The 18236-nt window shown below is 43.4% G+C and overlaps 1 protein-coding gene across 3 annotated transcripts in view; it reads left to right on the forward strand.

The window, feature by feature from the left end:
• Positions 1-2363: 2363 nt before the first annotated feature.
• Positions 2364-18236, forward strand: part of LOC119167090 (HEAT repeat-containing protein 5B) — a 77929-nt gene continuing 62056 nt past the window's right edge. For all 3 annotated transcript variants that reach the window (XM_075867079.1, XM_037418509.2, XM_075867080.1), the window contains exons 1-12: positions 2364-2480; positions 4655-4791; positions 6940-7154; positions 8169-8277; positions 9155-9304; positions 10238-10409; positions 11170-11324; positions 12390-12636; positions 13001-13150; positions 13843-14093; positions 15667-15778; positions 17423-17575. In XM_075867079.1, the coding sequence (XP_075723194.1) occupies positions 4663-4791; positions 6940-7154; positions 8169-8277; positions 9155-9304; positions 10238-10409; positions 11170-11324; positions 12390-12636; positions 13001-13150; positions 13843-14093; positions 15667-15778; positions 17423-17575 (1843 nt within the window). In that variant the 5' untranslated portion in view covers positions 2364-2480; positions 4655-4662. The remainder of the gene's footprint in view (positions 2481-4654; positions 4792-6939; positions 7155-8168; positions 8278-9154; positions 9305-10237; positions 10410-11169; positions 11325-12389; positions 12637-13000; positions 13151-13842; positions 14094-15666; positions 15779-17422; positions 17576-18236) is intronic.

Below are 18236 nucleotides of genomic sequence, written 5' to 3' on the forward strand. Positions count from 1 at the left end.
TCCCTGCTTTCGGTGAGAGACGACTCCGGCGTGAGCATGCGAATGCCTCTATTTCTTTATTTTTTGCTAGTCGAATATATTGAACTGGTGAGATGAAAAATACTTATACACGAGGTGATGCCGCCGGAGTCAACGTTTCGGCAATTCTTGTTGCCTTTTCCGAACCAGCAACCACTGCTGATTTGAAGAACTTCTTGTTCGAACGTTGGTTCTGGTGGTATTCTTCAAGGGACCCTATATATGTGCATCTTCGATAGCTTTTCTTTTTTTAGCATTTGAAGTAAACCCGCTTGGATTGATGATGCCGTCACGATCAACAATACCGAACGTAGCGGTGCTACGGACCGTGGGTGTGCCACAAATTTCGAGAAACAATCCCTTCTCCTCTCCAGGACTTTCGCTAATCACAGCTCTTGCCGTGACGTCAACAATCGCGTCTGCCCATGTATTCCATAAAAACCTGTTCGTCTTATACCCCCCCCCCCCCCCTCCGTATTCTAGAACGACCCTTCACTCAACGCTTCACCTTCACTTGAAAAGGCCGATGGGAGCGCCGTTTCCAGGCACGGCAAGTCACTGCATATCAGCAATAATCTGCTGCGATTCTCGAACAGCGCAGCGTCATTTTTAGCCGAGCTGTGGCGCAGTGCTCAACTATGTCAAGTGAAGGGTGAAAGTCGAGGAGCGTTTGTGAATACGGTGGTTAAAGCCCCTATACCTTCGGACAAGTACAGCCTTCTTTTGATATGCGCCGCTTCCTCCTCTCCCCGCCGGAGCAAGCTCGTGAGCGCTTAAAGCGAAAGAAAAAAAGCAATGAGCCGGAGAGAAGTCGGCGAGGGGGAGAGCGGAAGGCGGCCCTGGAGTAGAGACAACCCGATGAATGGAGTGGCTCTGAAAAAAAAGGCGAAACGGGCGAGAGTCCCTTTACGTGTTTGGGAATTCAGCTTCAAGAAGGCCGCGTCGGTTATCTCAGTGCTAAAAGAAAACTTGTTCTTTACGCAGTTGGGTGAGTTTGTACTGATTCATGAAGGTGCCTGGGAGCTCAAAACAGACAACACACACGAGAAGGACCAGACAAAACGTGCGTCCGTCATGTCTAGTCCTTCTTTTCTGTTTTGCGCTTCCAAGTACATTCATGGCTCATCCTGACGCTAACATATTCAACAAACTGTTCTTGCGCTAGGGGCTGGGAGAAGCAGCGGCATTCGCTTGTTAAAGCGCCGTGCACTTGCATCGTGAAAAAGGCGCGGATTACCTCCGTTGTTATTCCATACGTGCCCGTCGTATACAAGATGAATGACAGATGAAACGGAATATAAAACTATCCGATGACCACCAGTGAGGTTCGCAATAAACTGCGTTCAGCTGGACGCTCTAGTTCGGCATAAAGGAAGATTTATGGATTGAATATAGGCGCCCATGAACCGAAACCAAATTTCAGGTTGTTGAGGTTCGTGCAGCCAACTACGACTACTAACTATCAGAAACTACAAGTACTTCAAAAGAGAGCTTTGCGGTGCATTCGTAGTTATTGCGGCAGTCCCCAGGATCTTCCCACTTTGCCATTGCTTCGGCACCATGCTTCGCTTAAAGTGAATCAAGTCTATTTTTTTTTTCGTCTGTTGCAGCATATTAAAGTCAATCATTTACATACTCAAAGCAATACTTTGACTAATGATGCATAGCATCTTCGCAAACAAAGCCTGCGGGTCTCTAAGACGCGTACTAACTATGACAAACAAAAATTAACTTATCAGGTGACTCTGGCTATGAATAAAATGTCTACAAATGTAAATTTTGATGTTTCAATATTTACTCGACTCTAGTCTCATAAGTATAACATTTTCACTGCTATATGCTTAAGAACACCTTCTTTAGTTGTTCTTGCAAATTAACTGATTTATCTCTTTATTATGTCATGTATGTAGTTATATTGTTTTGCTAACTGTCGCCAGACTGTACAACGGAGCCGAGACCTTTGTCAGGCACCCCAGCCTTTAGCCCGGCTTCCTCCTTTGTATGAAAGGAAAATAAATTTCACTTTCACATACAGGGAGATTTGGCGGTTGAATCTGGGCATTCATGACAAAGTTCTATTCTCTGTTCTACAAAAAAAAAAAAAAAGTATCTAACATTGTGAATGAAGCTTTGTGATGCTCACGAACCGAAACCAGAACCGAAACTGGCAGCTTTTATAAAACTAAAGGCATACACACAGCGTTGAATAAACTAATGTTAGCTATAAATTATATATTTGTAGCACCAAATAAATGAATGGGTATGTTTTTTTGTTTTTAAAAATCAAGCTCACTTGTTTTTTAAACAGAACTGACAACTAGCACCACTACCCTATGTTTTCAACGTTTTGCGCGACGGGAAGCTGTGTACCGGCCCAAGCACGAAAAATGGACTCCTTAAGTTGCTAGCTTGCTGTGTCCGACTGATTATTGCGATTTTAATTTTACTGCCGCTATAAAAAGGTACGTCTCGCCTACCTTCTTCAGTCGCGCATGACATTGTCTTAGCTTCGCGATATTAAATGAAAAGCTGGTAGAGCTTTCGTCGTTTACGTGCGACGGTTTCGCTCGTTGACGTTCCAAGTTCCGCATCACAGATGGTGGTCGTCTGCTGAATGTGTCACATTAATCAAACAAAATTTATCTCTCAAGCGCTGGTTAAATGGTGGCCGATGGTCCGCTGGCGTCTTTATCTCGACCATTTCTGGCCTCCCTGGGCTTTAATGATCGCGAACACGCCTGGAACTTCGTGAAAGAAGTTAATAGTTTCTCTCCGAGAGAGCGACTCCCCGCCTCCGAGAGATGAGAGGACGCCCACATGATTCTTGCTAAGGCGTAGGAAGGCATCGCCTAGGCTCTCGTGATTGCGTGCTTTGAACGCTACGATCGTGACAAGTACAGGCTATCTTCCTGTTGGTGACGGTTGGGACGATTGGACGGGAGTTTACACTAGGTTAGTTTAGGCTACCTAGCCAGCTGTCGACATGTGTATTTCCTTTAGCCTGATAGTCCTGACATGTAGGGTCTGCATTAAGCCAGACGTTATTTGTCGAGGGCTTTCTTTAAGCGGGTTAGCCTTTCGAGCTTGCTCGATCGCTGTATGTTAACTCGGTGCTGAAATCATAGGTGCACTAAAGAAACCTCGTAGGAGCAAGTGATGTTGAAATTTGACAGCTGTTCATCTCGGATGAGCGGACGCTAGCTCGCCCATTGTGTGTCGTTGTTGTCAGTCAGTGAAAAATGTGGAACCAAAAGAACAAAATTGGGGAACCAGGGCTGAAGGTACATTAATGAGGTTGTCTGCTCGCTTGCTATTCGTTGTTACAATGTTAGCATCGTTGATTTCTGCTGACGCTGCGCCGATGTTTGTGTTTAGTAAACTTGGGCGCACTTTCGGCACCGACGTTTTAAGTTGTGCATGGAAGTTGTGTGCAATAACTCGGGTGTGGTTGCCAGTACATCACCATCCGAAAGTGCTAGAGTGAAGCTAAAGGGTGTAGCTTTTTTATAGGAGCCAGGCTAGTTGCCACCTTAACAAACGTAGTCTGTGTGCTGAACGTTCACTTATTAGTTTACTGCAGAAATATTTGTTCTGTAGCACCCAATTCGGGGCTGCTATCGTGAGACATAACTTCAACAAGGAATGCATATCTATAGTAGTTTCATTTAGGAAAACACAGATTGTAAGGAGTAAACATCGAATGCCTTGCAAGGCAGCAAGAAGGTGTTAAGGCGTTTTTGGAATAAGTATCATGACAACTGTACAGATAAAGTCGCACCGGTCTAGAGCACCCAGCCGGCAGCTTCAGCTGCCGTTTTCTGCAGAAATATGTAAAGACCGACACCGTAATGATACCGAATGTGCTCATACCGGGTGCTAGGTCCTTGTGCTCTAATTCATGGTTGAACGGAAGCTTCTAGCTAACGTGATGTTGGAGCCCCGGCCAACAACAACGTCGACAACCACACTCTTAGCTGCTCTAGACAAGAGTGATTATGTACAGTGACATTTTTATGAGCGACACTAAGAAAAGGAATGGAAGATACAGGTGTTGCTGTGTAGGCTTTAAAGGGCCCCTAAACTGCGCAGAGGTCGAAATTTTGTTGTGGCGTTCCACTTGTACACGAGTCTACGAGGAACGCTGGCGGGGTTGCACTGGGCTTCGTTCGCTAGCCTGTCCGCCTCTCCGAGTGGCCTTCCTCTGCGTCTGAGGTGGAGACGCAAAAAGCGCGTGCATCTGCTAGCAGAAAACAGGCTCTCATTCGCCATATCACATCGTCTGTTCCTTGCGACGGCACCTAATCTTACAGGTGACGTCATGACGGCTGTAAATAAAGGAAAGGCGTGGAGAGCATCACGCGAGCGTCTGTTGGTGGTTCAGGGGCCCTTTACACAAAAAAGGCTTGTTTGCTCTTCGCCTTTCTGGTATCGTGTCTATGGGGTCTGTACAAATGTTGAAGGTTGCTAATGATCATTCGGTGTTATCAGCATGCCACCATTATATGGGCAGCAGATTGTGATGCCGTTAGGATGCCACAGCATTGCCATCAGAAGGACGCGGCAAAGTCGCACACAAGAAGTGTCGTGCTAGCATCACGTTTGTTTTGCGGTAACCGCTGCCACTTTTATTTTACAGGACTCAAGATGATGGAACTGTCCCATAGTCTCACCCTCAACGAGGAGGTCCTGGCGCAACTACCCGAAGTCAAGCGGCCAGTCTTTGTCTTCGAATGGCTTCGTTTCCTGGACAAAGTGCTTGTGGCTGCGCAAAAGGTGCATCTCGTCTTGGCACCCTCCACCGCCTCTTGTAGCATAGTAGAATGGATTTGGGGGGGGGGGGGGGGGTCGAGTTGTTTCGTGAGTTCTGAAGAAAAAAAAGTAGTGCGAAACGAACAAGGACGGCGCAAGAACCGACCAGCGTTCTCGTGTCATTCTTGTTCATGTTGTGCTATAGTTTTTCTGTAATGTTTTGATGTTATTTACCATCATAATCAAATTCTGTCCTAGTTTGGGTTCTGAGACATTGTATGCTACCATAGGTCAGCAACCTTATTGAGAACCTGAATACAATGAAGCCAACGAGGTCAGCAAACTCTCACCCATAAGCCGACTCACTCCAGACTCAGATCGAGCCATGAGTCTGGGTCTGGTTGAGGAAAATTTAGGAAGTTGAGGTTGAGTAAAGTGAGCGCATTCCGAGTCCGAGTGAGTGCAAAATGGACTTTGCGAGTCAATCTGAGTGAGCCACTTTTTTTGGCAACCTCTGAGTGTGACATAACAGGCCGCTTCGCATTCACTAGACTATTGCAGCCATATAAGAAAAAAAGTGGTTTCTTTATGTGACGATCGTAGAAATTTGTGTTTATATGCCCATTTTCGTTTGTGTATTCAGATATTTTGCAGATTGACAGTAACATCATGCATCCAGGTTACAGAGATACTTCTTAAAATATAGTTTTGTTGTCTTTTGTCTAGTGTCTATGATCAGAAACGTTCGAGCGTTGTTAAAAGAAAAACATTATTATCACCCGCTGAAGATAGAAGGGGTCTAATTCAAATTACCTATGCCATTTTCGTTCTGTTGCTTTAGGTTCCTTTTGGCAGTTCTTTCTTATGCTTGGAAAGTGCAGATAATGAAACAAATGAATTTGTTTTTTTCTTGTACAGAAAACAGTTAAAAAGGCAGCTTGGCAGATGTTTGAGTTAACTAGACATGCATAAGTAGAATTTTTCTGGAATCACACATTATGGGCCCACACAGCATAATTCTCGTGTGCATTACACAAGTAATCATATACATGTCACTCTGCTAATGTCTCTGTCATATGCTATGCAAAGATCTCATGATATGCATTTATTTAACCTGTTTGTGTGCATTCATAGCTGTTTGCGAGAATACTTTCATGGTACATCTAATGCAACACGCTCATTATGGGAATAACAAGATATTTATATGATCCCAGTTTTTTACAGCGCAATGAAAAGCTTACCCTTGGTAGTGGTTAAACCCGCATCGGCTGATTTCAAAAGCACATGGATAATTTGTAAACACAATTTTTCCATCTGAGAAGCCACTAAAAAAAGTTAATCCCTCCTCCAGCATCGCTTAGAAGCAATAGTCATGTTGATAGCCATCCTCGCAAATATTACACTCAACGTTCTGCTCTCACAGGATTGAGTGAAACTGTGCTCAACCACCTTCGCTTTGACATTTTCGACTTTCATGCTCAGCATCGTATCATGCGTCAAGCAGAGATGGTGCCACTGTTCTGCTCAATACAAATGATGGTGTATGGGCTTAATTTAAGTTAGAAAAGATTATATTAATGTGTCCTGCACTTCAACACCAATTTAGCAACTATTAACCACATACCTGGGTAAAATATCACGTGATTGCCATCATACACATTCTTTCTCGTTTTTGCCACCTTGGGTGGAAACAGTCATTTCTTGCAGCATTAGTGAGGAAATAGAGATATAAATCTGCACTTCATAAGAAGAACAGGGTTGCCCTGCCACGGTGGTCTAGTGGCTAAGGTACTCGGCTGCTGACCAGCAGGTCGGGGGATTGATTCCCGGCTGCGGCGGCTGCATTTCCGATGAAGGCGGAAATGTTGTAGGCCCGTGTGCTCAGATTTGGGTGCATGTTAAAGAACCCCAGGTGGTCGAAATTTCCCGAGCCTGCCACTACGGCGTCTCATAATCATATGGTAGTTTTGGGTCGTTAAACCCTACATATCAATCAAGAAGAACAGGGTGTGTTCTAGCCAATACAATAAACAATTTTTTCATTAGTGGGGTTATCTCAATCTGCATTGTCCATTAAAAAGTTTATGTTAGCAGGATTGCTATTCCTGTTCTATTTCACACATTTTAGCAATATCTCTACATTTTTATGTGTCGTACTGCTTTCACATCCAGTCGGACATCAAGCAATGCCAAAAACAACTGGTCGAGCAACTTGTACGGCAGATGCGTGAGGGTTCGCCTGGTCCCCCAACGCGTAGGATGCTGGGCCGGTGCCTGGCAACCCTGTTCAGCGTTGGAGACACCTTCCTGTTATTTGATGCCGTCAACCAGTGCAACGACATCTTGCGCAACCGAGACGACTCGCCAAGCTATTTGCCCGCCCGCCTGTGAGTGTTCCAGCTTTTTTTTTCTTTCCGGTGCCCCAGCTCCATGTGTTGGTTGGAACTGATCGGCAAGCATTTGGATCATGTGTTTCTTAAAGATTAGCTGTAACGAAATTTTGCATCGTCAAAATAATTATTAGTAGCTGGTGAATATAGTAAATTCTTATCATAAGAGACTTTGAGCCAATCGGTATGTGCTGCAGCTATCATTACTTCAGTCTGATTGTTTTCCGTTCCTCTGCCAGATATCATTCCCAACAAGGATGGGACTACAAGTTGCACTCAACTTTTTCTTAGGCTAAGACAGGGGCCTTGCTGGGCACAAAATGTCAGCAGTGGAGACTAACAGACATCTCAGAGCACTTCAAAAATACTAGGAGCGATAGAAACGGTTATAGTGTGAAGTGCTTCACTTCTAGAAGATGGAAAGGAAGCCTATACAATTTGCAGGCTCCTAAAAAGAACTACTGTTTGAATTTGTTCTTTAAGCCATCCGTAGCATCTTTCATAAACACACTCTGATGCTAGTGTACAATGAAGTAATGTAGTCTGACTCTTCTGTGTTCTTTAGAATTTTTGGTTACATGGGGCATGTTTCTTGGTTTCTTTGAGTGTCTCCTGCGATGAGGTTTTACTGTAATACTAAAGCAATGAACAATGCATAAACAGTAGTGATATAGTAAGTGTTTATCTTGTTAGTTACCTTCAAATAGCATCTAAGCAGATAATGTATGCACGATACTCACGAATTGAGATGTAACGTTGACATTTAGTATCACGACTGGTATGCGCAATCGCTCGAGGTAACTGCATCATGTTGCAACATAATTTTCTTCAGTACCTGCACATTTCAGCTGGGGTTTTCTCTTGAATGACGCAACTATGAGACAAGCGTGGCCTAAAAGTGCATGTGTGGTGGTTTGCTGTTCGCGCTCTGTGAGCCACACTAATCATAATAGAAAAGTTTTGCCTATTGTTCGTCATGAATTCGGTGCTGTATGTGATTAAACTTCTCAGGGCCGCCATTACAAGCACAGGTACCATGTACGAGAAGTTGGGTCGAATGATGGGCCGCAGCTACGAAGACACAGTCCACATCCTCCTCAAGTCACTCAGGAATGCTGAGGTAGGATCGCTGTTCATTTTTTCTAGTTTTTTTGAAGGAATATTTCTCTTTAGATCGGCAACTTTACTATAGTTGAGAACAGTTGTGAGATTTGCACAACTCTTTGCTTATGATCATACATAATAATTTTTAGCCTATTTAGGACTGCAGGATGAAGGCTTCTCCTAATGATCTACCATTCCTGTTCTGTTCAAACGATTCCATTTTATTCCCGCATACTTCCTAATTTCATCGCTACACCAAACTTTTTTCGTTTTTTCGAGTGTGTTTTGCAGCCCTTGGTAGCCGTTCTGTTGCTGTTACTGTATGCGCTTTGTCTGTCCTATACACTATGTGACCAGCCCAGGTCCATTTCTTTTGTTTGATGTTAACCAGAATATATGTAACCCCTGTTTGCTGAGCCCTTCTGCCAATATGTGGGCGGAGCTTGCATTTTTTCTTACGTTGTAAGTCAGTGTAGCGTTCTCTCCTTATGTTGATCGAAGTTTGTCGTTCATCATCATTGTATTAGTGCTCCTGTGCACAGTCAAGTGACCCTGAAGTCTCTATTGGACCCAACTAATGACAATAACAACAGTTAGCCCAAACAGTGCAGGGGACATTATTTTTTGTTATCTTAACCGTAGTGTAATGATCCTGATCCTAAGTTAGGAGGATATAAAGTGGACCAAAATTCACCCTCTTCATTGGTGGGATCTGATCCCCTGACTTTCAACTCTTTGTTGCCTCATGGTGGTAACGGCAGGCTGTGCCAGTGTGATTTCGAACTTGCCCACTTGCTTCGGCGTGCCATGCTAGGGAAATTCTGAACTTGGCCAGTTGCTTCGGCGCTCATTGCACCTCATAGCGGCTCAACAGTGTCCCCTTTGTGGTGCAGTCGCAGTCCCGGTGCGAGACGATGCACACCATGGAGAAAATGGTTGCCGGGATGGGTGCGGCAGCCAGTCCAGTGCACAAGGACATTTTCAAGGCAGTGCGCCACTGCATGACTGACCGTGTCCTGGCCGTGCGCTGTGCTGCTGCCAAGGTAGGAGCTCCAGCTGCCACTGGCGTGTTTTCCAAAATTCACTGCTAAAAGGAGTGAGGTATTATGGTCTTTGAGGGTTCAGAATGCAACAAAAGTGAGAGAATATGCATAAGTGGACTGCATGATTTCTTCAAAATGCGTATAGCTGATAGCTGTCCATTTGCTTAGTTTCTTATGACATCGAATTGAAAACATGTTAGCCAATGTGTGTCGCCCCAACTACACTCAAACCTCATTATAACAGCCACAACTGCCATGAAAATATTTCATTATATCTGAAAATTTTTTAAAAACATATATTTGCAGCACTGTATTTATGACAGAGCTGTTCTGTGTTGACTTCGTTATAACTGATAGTTTGTTATATCTGGGTTCGTTATATTGAGATTTGAGCTTACTACAAAAAACTGCGACACGAACCTCCATTCTCAATCTGTCGGTATCGCAACTAATGAGTCTCAAATGTTAAACATCTTGACTTTCCTTGCTCTACTTTTGCAGCTGCTTGTTTTTCTTTGCCATTACATACAGTGGGCTATATGAATTCAATAAAAGTAATTCTAATCGTGGTGAAGACAGGTTCATGGATCCAAATGTTGGATCCAGCAAGATACCTCGTTCAAGGGCTGTTGATCCTTTCAATGTACGGTTGATGGAAAAGGTATCAAGCTAGGGGGTCATTAGGCGCATACCAGGACCAGGCACTGTGTAATGTAAACCTTCGTCAGGTTCAAGGTTGGTCCACTGGGCACTGAGTGGGGCACCGGGAAAGCTGTTTGCTCATTTACATGTGCTGTACGTTTGTGTTCAAGATGCTCACTTACACATGCACTTATTTGCCCGGACTCTAGTGGACCTGAGGCTGTCGGACAACCCATTACAGTGTTTCAAACTTGACTTGACCACCCTGCATTTGTATGCCCTTGTGTGCAGTGCTTGCTCGAGATGGTGTGGCACGCCCCATTCCTCTACACGAGTGATCTGGAGACGGTGGCCTCCATCTGTTTCCGGGCCTTCGAAGGGTCCAACTACGAGGTTCGCTGCACCGTGGCGACGCTTCTGGGAACTGTGGTGGCCATCACTCAGCAGGCCTCGCAGGCGCAGGGTCAGTTGACACACCCAAATTGCTTATGTCAGTTGATCTGTGTCAATAATTTGATGTCAGTTCTCTTAAACTGTGTCTTATAATGTGTCTGTTCAGGAACGTTTGCTTTTCTGCAGCCAGTTTCAGTAATAGTTATTCAGAAGGATACAGGAAAAAAAACCTTAAAAGCATACGTCTTTTTTTTTCAACACATGTTTTTACCCTGCTTCAGTAACCTACTTACTGTATGGTGATGCGAGAATGTCGAAATGTGTCATAGTTCTTTGTCATATTAGTACTTTCTTCTTCTGATTTTTGCAACCCCGCACTCCACTCCTAAGATGGTGCAACATACAATTTTCACACAGTTACAATCAATCATAGAGGGCATTTGTACAAAATGACGTAGCCATAATCGATTTCTCTATCAATTGATCATAATGGTATCACTTAACTGCTGTTTTAAGTGGTTTCTGCCACTATTGCTATTGATAGTCTTCATGTTGCCCTATGTTGTCATGGCTAGTCCCTATATGCTGCACTTATTCACCAAATGTGCCCACACAATCCTATTCAGGGGTTTTTAACAATGAAGCATCAGTTTGAGCTACTAGTGTTTGTCATGGTTACAATTTAACAACACATGGAGTGGACAGCAATGAGAAGGCCCTTGTATGTTTTCGCTTTTAAAATGCCTAGTTTTGTTCATTGTGTATTCATACGGCTGCGGGATGGGCGATTTTCAGCTAAGTGTTTTTGGTCATTTTTCTAACCTCTTCAGTCGGTAAGAACAGGCTGGCCAGCTTGGAGGAAGTGCTGAACTTGCTGGCCTCTGGTTTCCTTCGCGGCGGCATTGGTTTTCTCAAAGGCAGCGCTGGTGAGATGATCAAGGGCGGCTCGTCTGTGAGCCGTGAGATACGAGTTGGAGTCACTCACGTGAGTACTCAATGTCTTAATTTTGTTATTGCAGTATGCTTCAAGCCTTTCGTAACATATATTGCACACGTAACAACACGTAACATTGCACACGTGACATATATCATATGTCATGTAACATATATCTAACATATAACTATAGATATAACATGTATCTGCTTTCTACATACTGGTAATATAAAACATATGGAGTTGCTTTGACTTCTAAGTTCCAATTTGTGAAACAAGAGGTGCAGTGATGGGCATAGGTAGCTAGGAAAGTGTTCTGCTTCTTGAGTTCTTCTACATTCCTGCTACAAAAGGGTACAAAACCATGAAGTGGATGCTGTCGCACGCGCTCCTTTCAGTATATTCGTGTCACAGGGCTGTCACATGTGTAACCTCCTGTCGGGCCAGGTGACACAGGAATGTCTGGAAACATTCCCGATTGTTGTAGACAGTTTTGACAAGATTGCGCACACAATGTAATTAAGTTCACTTTAAAAGCAATGCAAGCACCAACAATAAAGCCGGAATCCTGCTTGTTTAAAAGCCGAGGCGTTTCATGGACTATCAGATTACTCGATCATAGACGACCGCACTCGTCGCTGTCATTGTACTGTTGGTGTTACTCGCTCGTGCAGTGAACTACACTTGATTTGCTGGTGCAAATTAGTCCATTAAACACTTTCATCTTAGTCCGACTGCCACCACCTTCGCTGTCAAACCCACATAACAATACTGTGTGCATGCACAGAATTTAACACCAAAGCGAATGATTGCAGGACAAGTCAGTCATCTTCCTTCAATCAATCAATCCCATCGTACACAACTGTAACTGTCTGGTTTTCCTTCACATAAGTTTTGCAGAAGCACAATGTGAAAAGTTGCAAGAGAAATTGACGAAACGTCAGCTGCAAAAAAAAAAAAAACGTTAGCTCTAGATTTTGATCTTTTTCCTTTTTCCCTTCATCCCGTCTTATTAGCTTTAGATTTTGATTTGTTGTGTTCCTTCTTTCTTTCATCCGGTCTTAATCGGCTTCTTTTAAACGGCAATTATCCATTCTAACCCAACCTGCGGTGCAGGCGTACGTCGTGCTGTTCCAGCGGTTGGGTGGCCTGTGGTTGGAGCGCCACCTGCCTGTCGTGCTGAGCCACCTCCTGGAGCTGGTGGGTCATCCGCGAGCCGTGCAGACTCACGTAGATGCCGTGTACAGCCGCAAGTGCGTCTCCTTTGCGCTTCGCTCGGTACTGGGGAAGATGCTCGGGGACAAGGCGCAGGGAGCGGCCTGCAAGGACCTTGTCCAAGTCATTGTCAAGCACCTCAACGCTGGTATGTGTCACTGGTTCAAGTCATTTGCTGTTTCGTTTCTTGTGTTGACGACCGATTGCTGTAAGCAGGATGTGTGTTCTATTCCTACGCTCAACTGGGGAAAAAGCCAGTAAGGCAGTCCCTCCTGAGCTAGTCATAAACACTGCCTTGAAGATGTTCTTTTTCAAACCAGCAGCAACAGCCAAATTACAAATGCACAGAACAATCAACTTTTGCTCACTGTGCAGCGTTGAGGTGTAGAATGATGCAAATTAAAAAAAAAACTTCAATGTGTCGTGCAGGCTTTTGTATACAATCGGAACTACCATTAACGTTTCTTTGGTGTTTCTTTCAATCAGATAATTAGGGTATCGTTCTTTCTCAGACGCTGTACTGGACAGCAACAGCGGCAAGGACGGCCAGCAGGAGGTAGCGCTGAGTCAGCACATCCTGGTCTGTGCCCTGCAAGAACTCGGCTGCCTGGTCGAGACCCTTGGCACCACTGCTGTCTCAACGCTCTCTGACTCTTCCATAGGTGAGGACTTGTTTCTTTGCTACATTGTATGTAGGATCATTAGTGTAACCAGCTCTAGTCAGCGAACAGTGTCCTTGTTTGCAGAGTCTACTTGCATACTACTAGCACTGTTGAGTACTGGCTTATGGTACTAATGGTGGCCAATATTGTCTATATTATGGCCAATGTTGGCTAGTGTTGACTAAATTTGGTTAAGAGATTGGTAACATTGGCAAGTTGTGCACCCCCTTTATAGTTTATGCATAATCTGTGTTAGCTGTTGATTGAAACTCGCTCACCTATGTTTCACCTGTGAAAAGCAGGCGCGCAAGTTGGTTACCGTCAAACCGCAAGTACCTTCCTCGACTAACGTAAATGCTAGGAATATTAAGGGTATGAAAGTTTGTCATTACTACATAAAAATAAAGTTTGGCTGAGCAGTGATGTCAGAGTCTAAGGAAATTTACGAGGACGATACAAGTTTTCGACCTAAAATCAGCAACGCAAGCCTCATCTCTTGGGCAAAGTTAAGTGTCGGAAGTGCCTAAAAAGTAGGGACTGTTGGATATAAGATTTATGCGAATTCTCCTGCGGGAGAGACAGTAATGGCTGTGAGCAGGGCTGGCACCTTTTCTTAGGTTGTAACCGAGTGTAAGGGGGCGGGGGGTTGCATTCTACGCGATTGTTGGCATGCACGGACTACTACATTGCAGGCCTGGTGGAGACGGTGGTGTCGGTGCTCATCCACACAAGCCCAGCCGCACGACTAGCGGCCGCATGGTGCCTACGGTGCATCGCTACGGCTGTGCCTGCTCAGCTGACGCCCCTGCTCGATCGCTGCCTCGACCAGCTGGAGTCGCTGAAGTCCTCGCCAGATGCCATCGCCGGCTATTCGGCCGCTCTAGCTGCTCTTTTGGGTGCGGCGCGTCACACACCACTTGGTGTGCCCCACAACAAGGGAAAGGTAATCTTTGTTTAATTTTTTCCCCTTTAATTTCTTCACTAGCAGCTTTGAAGGGGCATATATTAAAGTGAAGCATTAAATAATGAGTATTTGTGCCTTTAATATAGAAAAAGGTTTGAGCGAATTCATTCCTGAATGTTGCCATTACTTCTGTTAAGCGATAAGCGAAAACAGTCAAACCCCTTTATAAGAGACACTCATTTAACAGGCTATTGGATATAAGAGACACCAGTACGCTTACATTAGAATAGTGTTTGATAAGAAAATGCAAATGTAGTACCCTGTTCATAAGAAACACCTCATGTAAAAAACAAGATTTGCTTCCCTGTCTATGCATTTAGTAAAAAGGTTCAACTGTAATAAATTTGAGGTTTGAAGCAAACTTGAAGGAAGTAGCGATCTGGTCGAATAATTTCAAACAGAATATTTTGAATATTGTAAGTCACGTATCATGAAAAAAAAAGAGTGTTTTTGTAATGTCCCAATCAACTTGCACAACATTTAGGCATGTGCAAATGTCCCTTTTTTGGTTCGAAGTTAAGAGGACTAAACTTTGAATCGTAAGAAGATTTCAATAGCTATAAGGGGTAAGTTGTGCGCTAAAGGACGATACGCTTTAAAATTTACCATATTTAGTGCATATAAGCCCAATAACAAGCATTTAAGTTTTAAGATTATTTCAACGAGGTAAAGGCAAATGCGCATTTAACCTTGACATGTGGCTTTGTGGCCGTGTGGATTTTTCTGGTTAGATGGTTTCACAGCTTAGCAGCCCCATGCTGCAGTGAAAGTGGCTTTTCAGATGGTTTGATGCTGTCAATTATTTAAAATTTCAAATAATTTGAATTCGTATCCAAGGGAATCATAATACTATAATATTCATTCAAATATTCACTCACGCCTAACCAACAGCCTTAAAGAAACTCTAAAGAGCAAAACGCTTCTACACGTATAAGTAAAGTACAGTTTCAATGTCTCAAAAACGCCGCTTTTACCACGACATGATGCTGTAAGCGAGAAAACGCATGAAAAGAAAATGCGGCAGGAGATGCCCCTGTAAAACTCCCACAACGAACACCAAGACATGGCAAATTTTGAAGGCATCTACTGGTTCCTACACGGGTTCTACTCAATAAAAATGGAGTACATTGTTTTCTGTAGGTGTCCTAGACCTAGTTAACGAAGGTTAGGAAAACTTTATTGAGCCAATGTCACGAAAATACGAAAAATGTCTTTTGAAATTTACTTCGTCACAGGCGCAAATTTTGGTGCAAAATTTTAAAGTGAAACTTCAACCATGACTTTATCCACTTATGATGAACTTAAAGCAGTTAAACTTATATTATTATAGTTCTCATAGTGCGATTTGTCAGTCTAAACAAAATCATTGTTTCTCTATAGTGTCCTTTTAAAGGGATATAATGAAAACACTAGATCATGAGCATCTCTTTTTTTAATGTAGACATATGTTGGTGTGACCACGTGTTGCATGTTGTAATGTTGGTTTTGGGACATTAAACCCATCATATCAATCGTGTTGCACTTCGTCATAGCTCTTTGGACATATTCCCAGATGATCTTCAACTTGGCCGAAGACCTCCTGCGAAGTGCTTCACAGAACAGCCGGCTATCTCTTCAGCGAACACAAGCTGGCTGGCTGATGATGGGCGCCGTCATGACGTTGGGTAAAGTGACAACTTTTGTGACTCAATGTGCATTTTTTCTCATCTACCTCATAATCCACTTTCAGCGAGCACTGAAATCGATAGCCATTCGAAATTCACAGGCTAAGTTGACTTCGCCAGTGGACTTTATGTAGTTGAGCTAATGACTTAGAGCTCGTCAATTTTAGTCAGTATTGTTTTCAGCAGTGGTTTAAAGTGTACTTGTGATGTAATTATAAGAAAGAAAGGCCTTGTTATTAGTTATTGCAGCTCTATCATACGGAAATATATATAAGAATTCTGACTGATTGTGTAATGAGTGTTTGCATCGCTGTAGTAGCCTTTATTTTTTGGCCCATGGATTAACTTGCAATGTTAGTGATAACAACTGCATGCAACAAGCAGAACTGATTAAAATCATAAATTACTGTATAATTGCTTTTTTCTGCTTAGATTAATGAATGCGATTTACATTAGGAGATACAAACGCTGTCACTTCATTCGCTAGTGCCAGAACTATTTGTTCATGTCACATGTCCTCTGCAGAAGAAGATGTTCTCATAAAAAGTTCTGGCACCGTCTCGGAATCTTGAATGTCATTAGTTTGAAAATGTTTCTGATTGTAACTTCTTGTCACAGTTATTGTTTGTTCTAGATAACTGATTTAGCTATACTAATACGGTGCACTTTTACTGCACAGTTTGTTGTAATTTCTTGCATTCATCAATGCTAATTCTTTTTGTATTGTATTTAACTTATGTGATGAGCCCAGAAATAAGTTTTTAGACTTGTATATCAGAAGAGAGATGTTTTTGCCTAAGGCTTCTTATACGAATCACTGTGTGTAACTGCAGGTGGCTTTGTTGCACTGCAAGTTGACAATACTGTTATAATAATATGCAGATTACATAATGTGTTGCATATAAATCACTTTGTGTAACTATTGCTGGCTGCAATAGAGTTATAGTTTACCGGGCTTAGCGGAATAGCAGGCTTACCGGGATAACGGGATTGAAGTGCGCATGCCCAGTTACATTCACGGTACGTATGCTATTTTTAAGATTTAACGTGACTGTGTTAGCTTCGTGTACTAAACATGGCCGCACTTTCAGACACCTGCTTCGAAGTGATTTTGGCATAGTCGTTAAAAGATTCACTTCGTTCGCAGCAACCGACTGTTTAAAATGACTTCGCTTCGATGACAGAGTATTACGGATAAGTTCACGCAATTTTTTCGAGATAGCTTCCTATCTTAGACCTGTCTCTTGCCTAACAAGACGATCAATGTAAACCATTGGGCAACATAAATGTTTTCATATTTTGTGCGGGGTCCACATTTATTTACTTTTATTATCGCTAAGATAAACTTGTAACATTGCTTTGCGTGGTGACAAAGGCAAACATTCTCGTTTTTGTTTTCCTTTCAATAATCTTTAACTTATTGACCCTCCGAAAGGCGGCGCCGGCGTCCCAGCTGGGACACGTAAACCACGTAAACGCTATCCCCCTAAACTATGAGACGCTGTCCACAGCGACCATTTTTTTCATGGTAATACTATTTCCTTAACCACCGCTATTAAAGCTAATGGTAAACTAGAACTGTCTAAGGCTCTGCAAGTTGATTATGATGATAATATGCAAGTTGTTACTCCTGCGTTTGTACAGGCCCACCTGTGGTGCGAAGTCTGCTGCCGCGGATGCTGCTTCTGTGGAAGAACTCCTTTCCTCGCTCCACCAAGGAGCTCGAGTCGGAGAAAGTGCGGGGCGATGCGTTCACCTGGCAGGTGACCCTCGAAGGGCGTTCGGGAGCACTGAGCTGTAAGCACGCCTGTCTCTCGGAATGTTTGTCGTCTATTGTGATGTATGTGGGAAGTAAGCATGCTAATACACGTGGGATATGTGGTTTTTTTTTCTTTTTATATTTAGCGCATATTGAAATACATTAGTCTTTTTAAACATAACTTGGCAAGACCGGGAACATGTGTTTCATTTAACGGGAGTTCTATACGCAGAGATATAAACATCAGTGCTGAATTCAAGTACGAAACGAATCATATTGAAAGTAGTTCTTCTATTTACCGTATTTACTCGATTCTACCACGCCCTCGATTGTAACGCGCACCCGATTTCCACCACAAAAAAAAAAAAAAATGTAAGACATCGATTGCAACACGCACCCATTTTTCTCGCTGGCCCGCACAATCACACCACTCGAAAAAACGACTCCTTTCGGGAGCGTCTTCGATTTAAATATGAGGTACGGGCGAAGCTTGTGCCCATCTGACGTGTAACAGAGCATTGCCATCACTGTAGTTTTACCGTGGACCGATGTCAGCACGCGAACTTGCTTCGCCCCCTTCTTCTCGACGGTTGTGGAGCCAGGCATGTCGAAGTAAAGAGGCGTCTGATCGGCATTCCCGATTTGCCCAAGCAGGTAGCCGTTGTTGCGCCGCAAGTTTAGGACGAACCTCTGAAAACT

Source organism: Rhipicephalus microplus, chromosome 6 (genome assembly GCF_043290135.1).
Source record: "Rhipicephalus microplus isolate Deutch F79 chromosome 6, USDA_Rmic, whole genome shotgun sequence".
Lineage (NCBI taxonomy): Eukaryota > Metazoa > Arthropoda > Arachnida > Ixodida > Ixodidae > Rhipicephalus > Rhipicephalus microplus.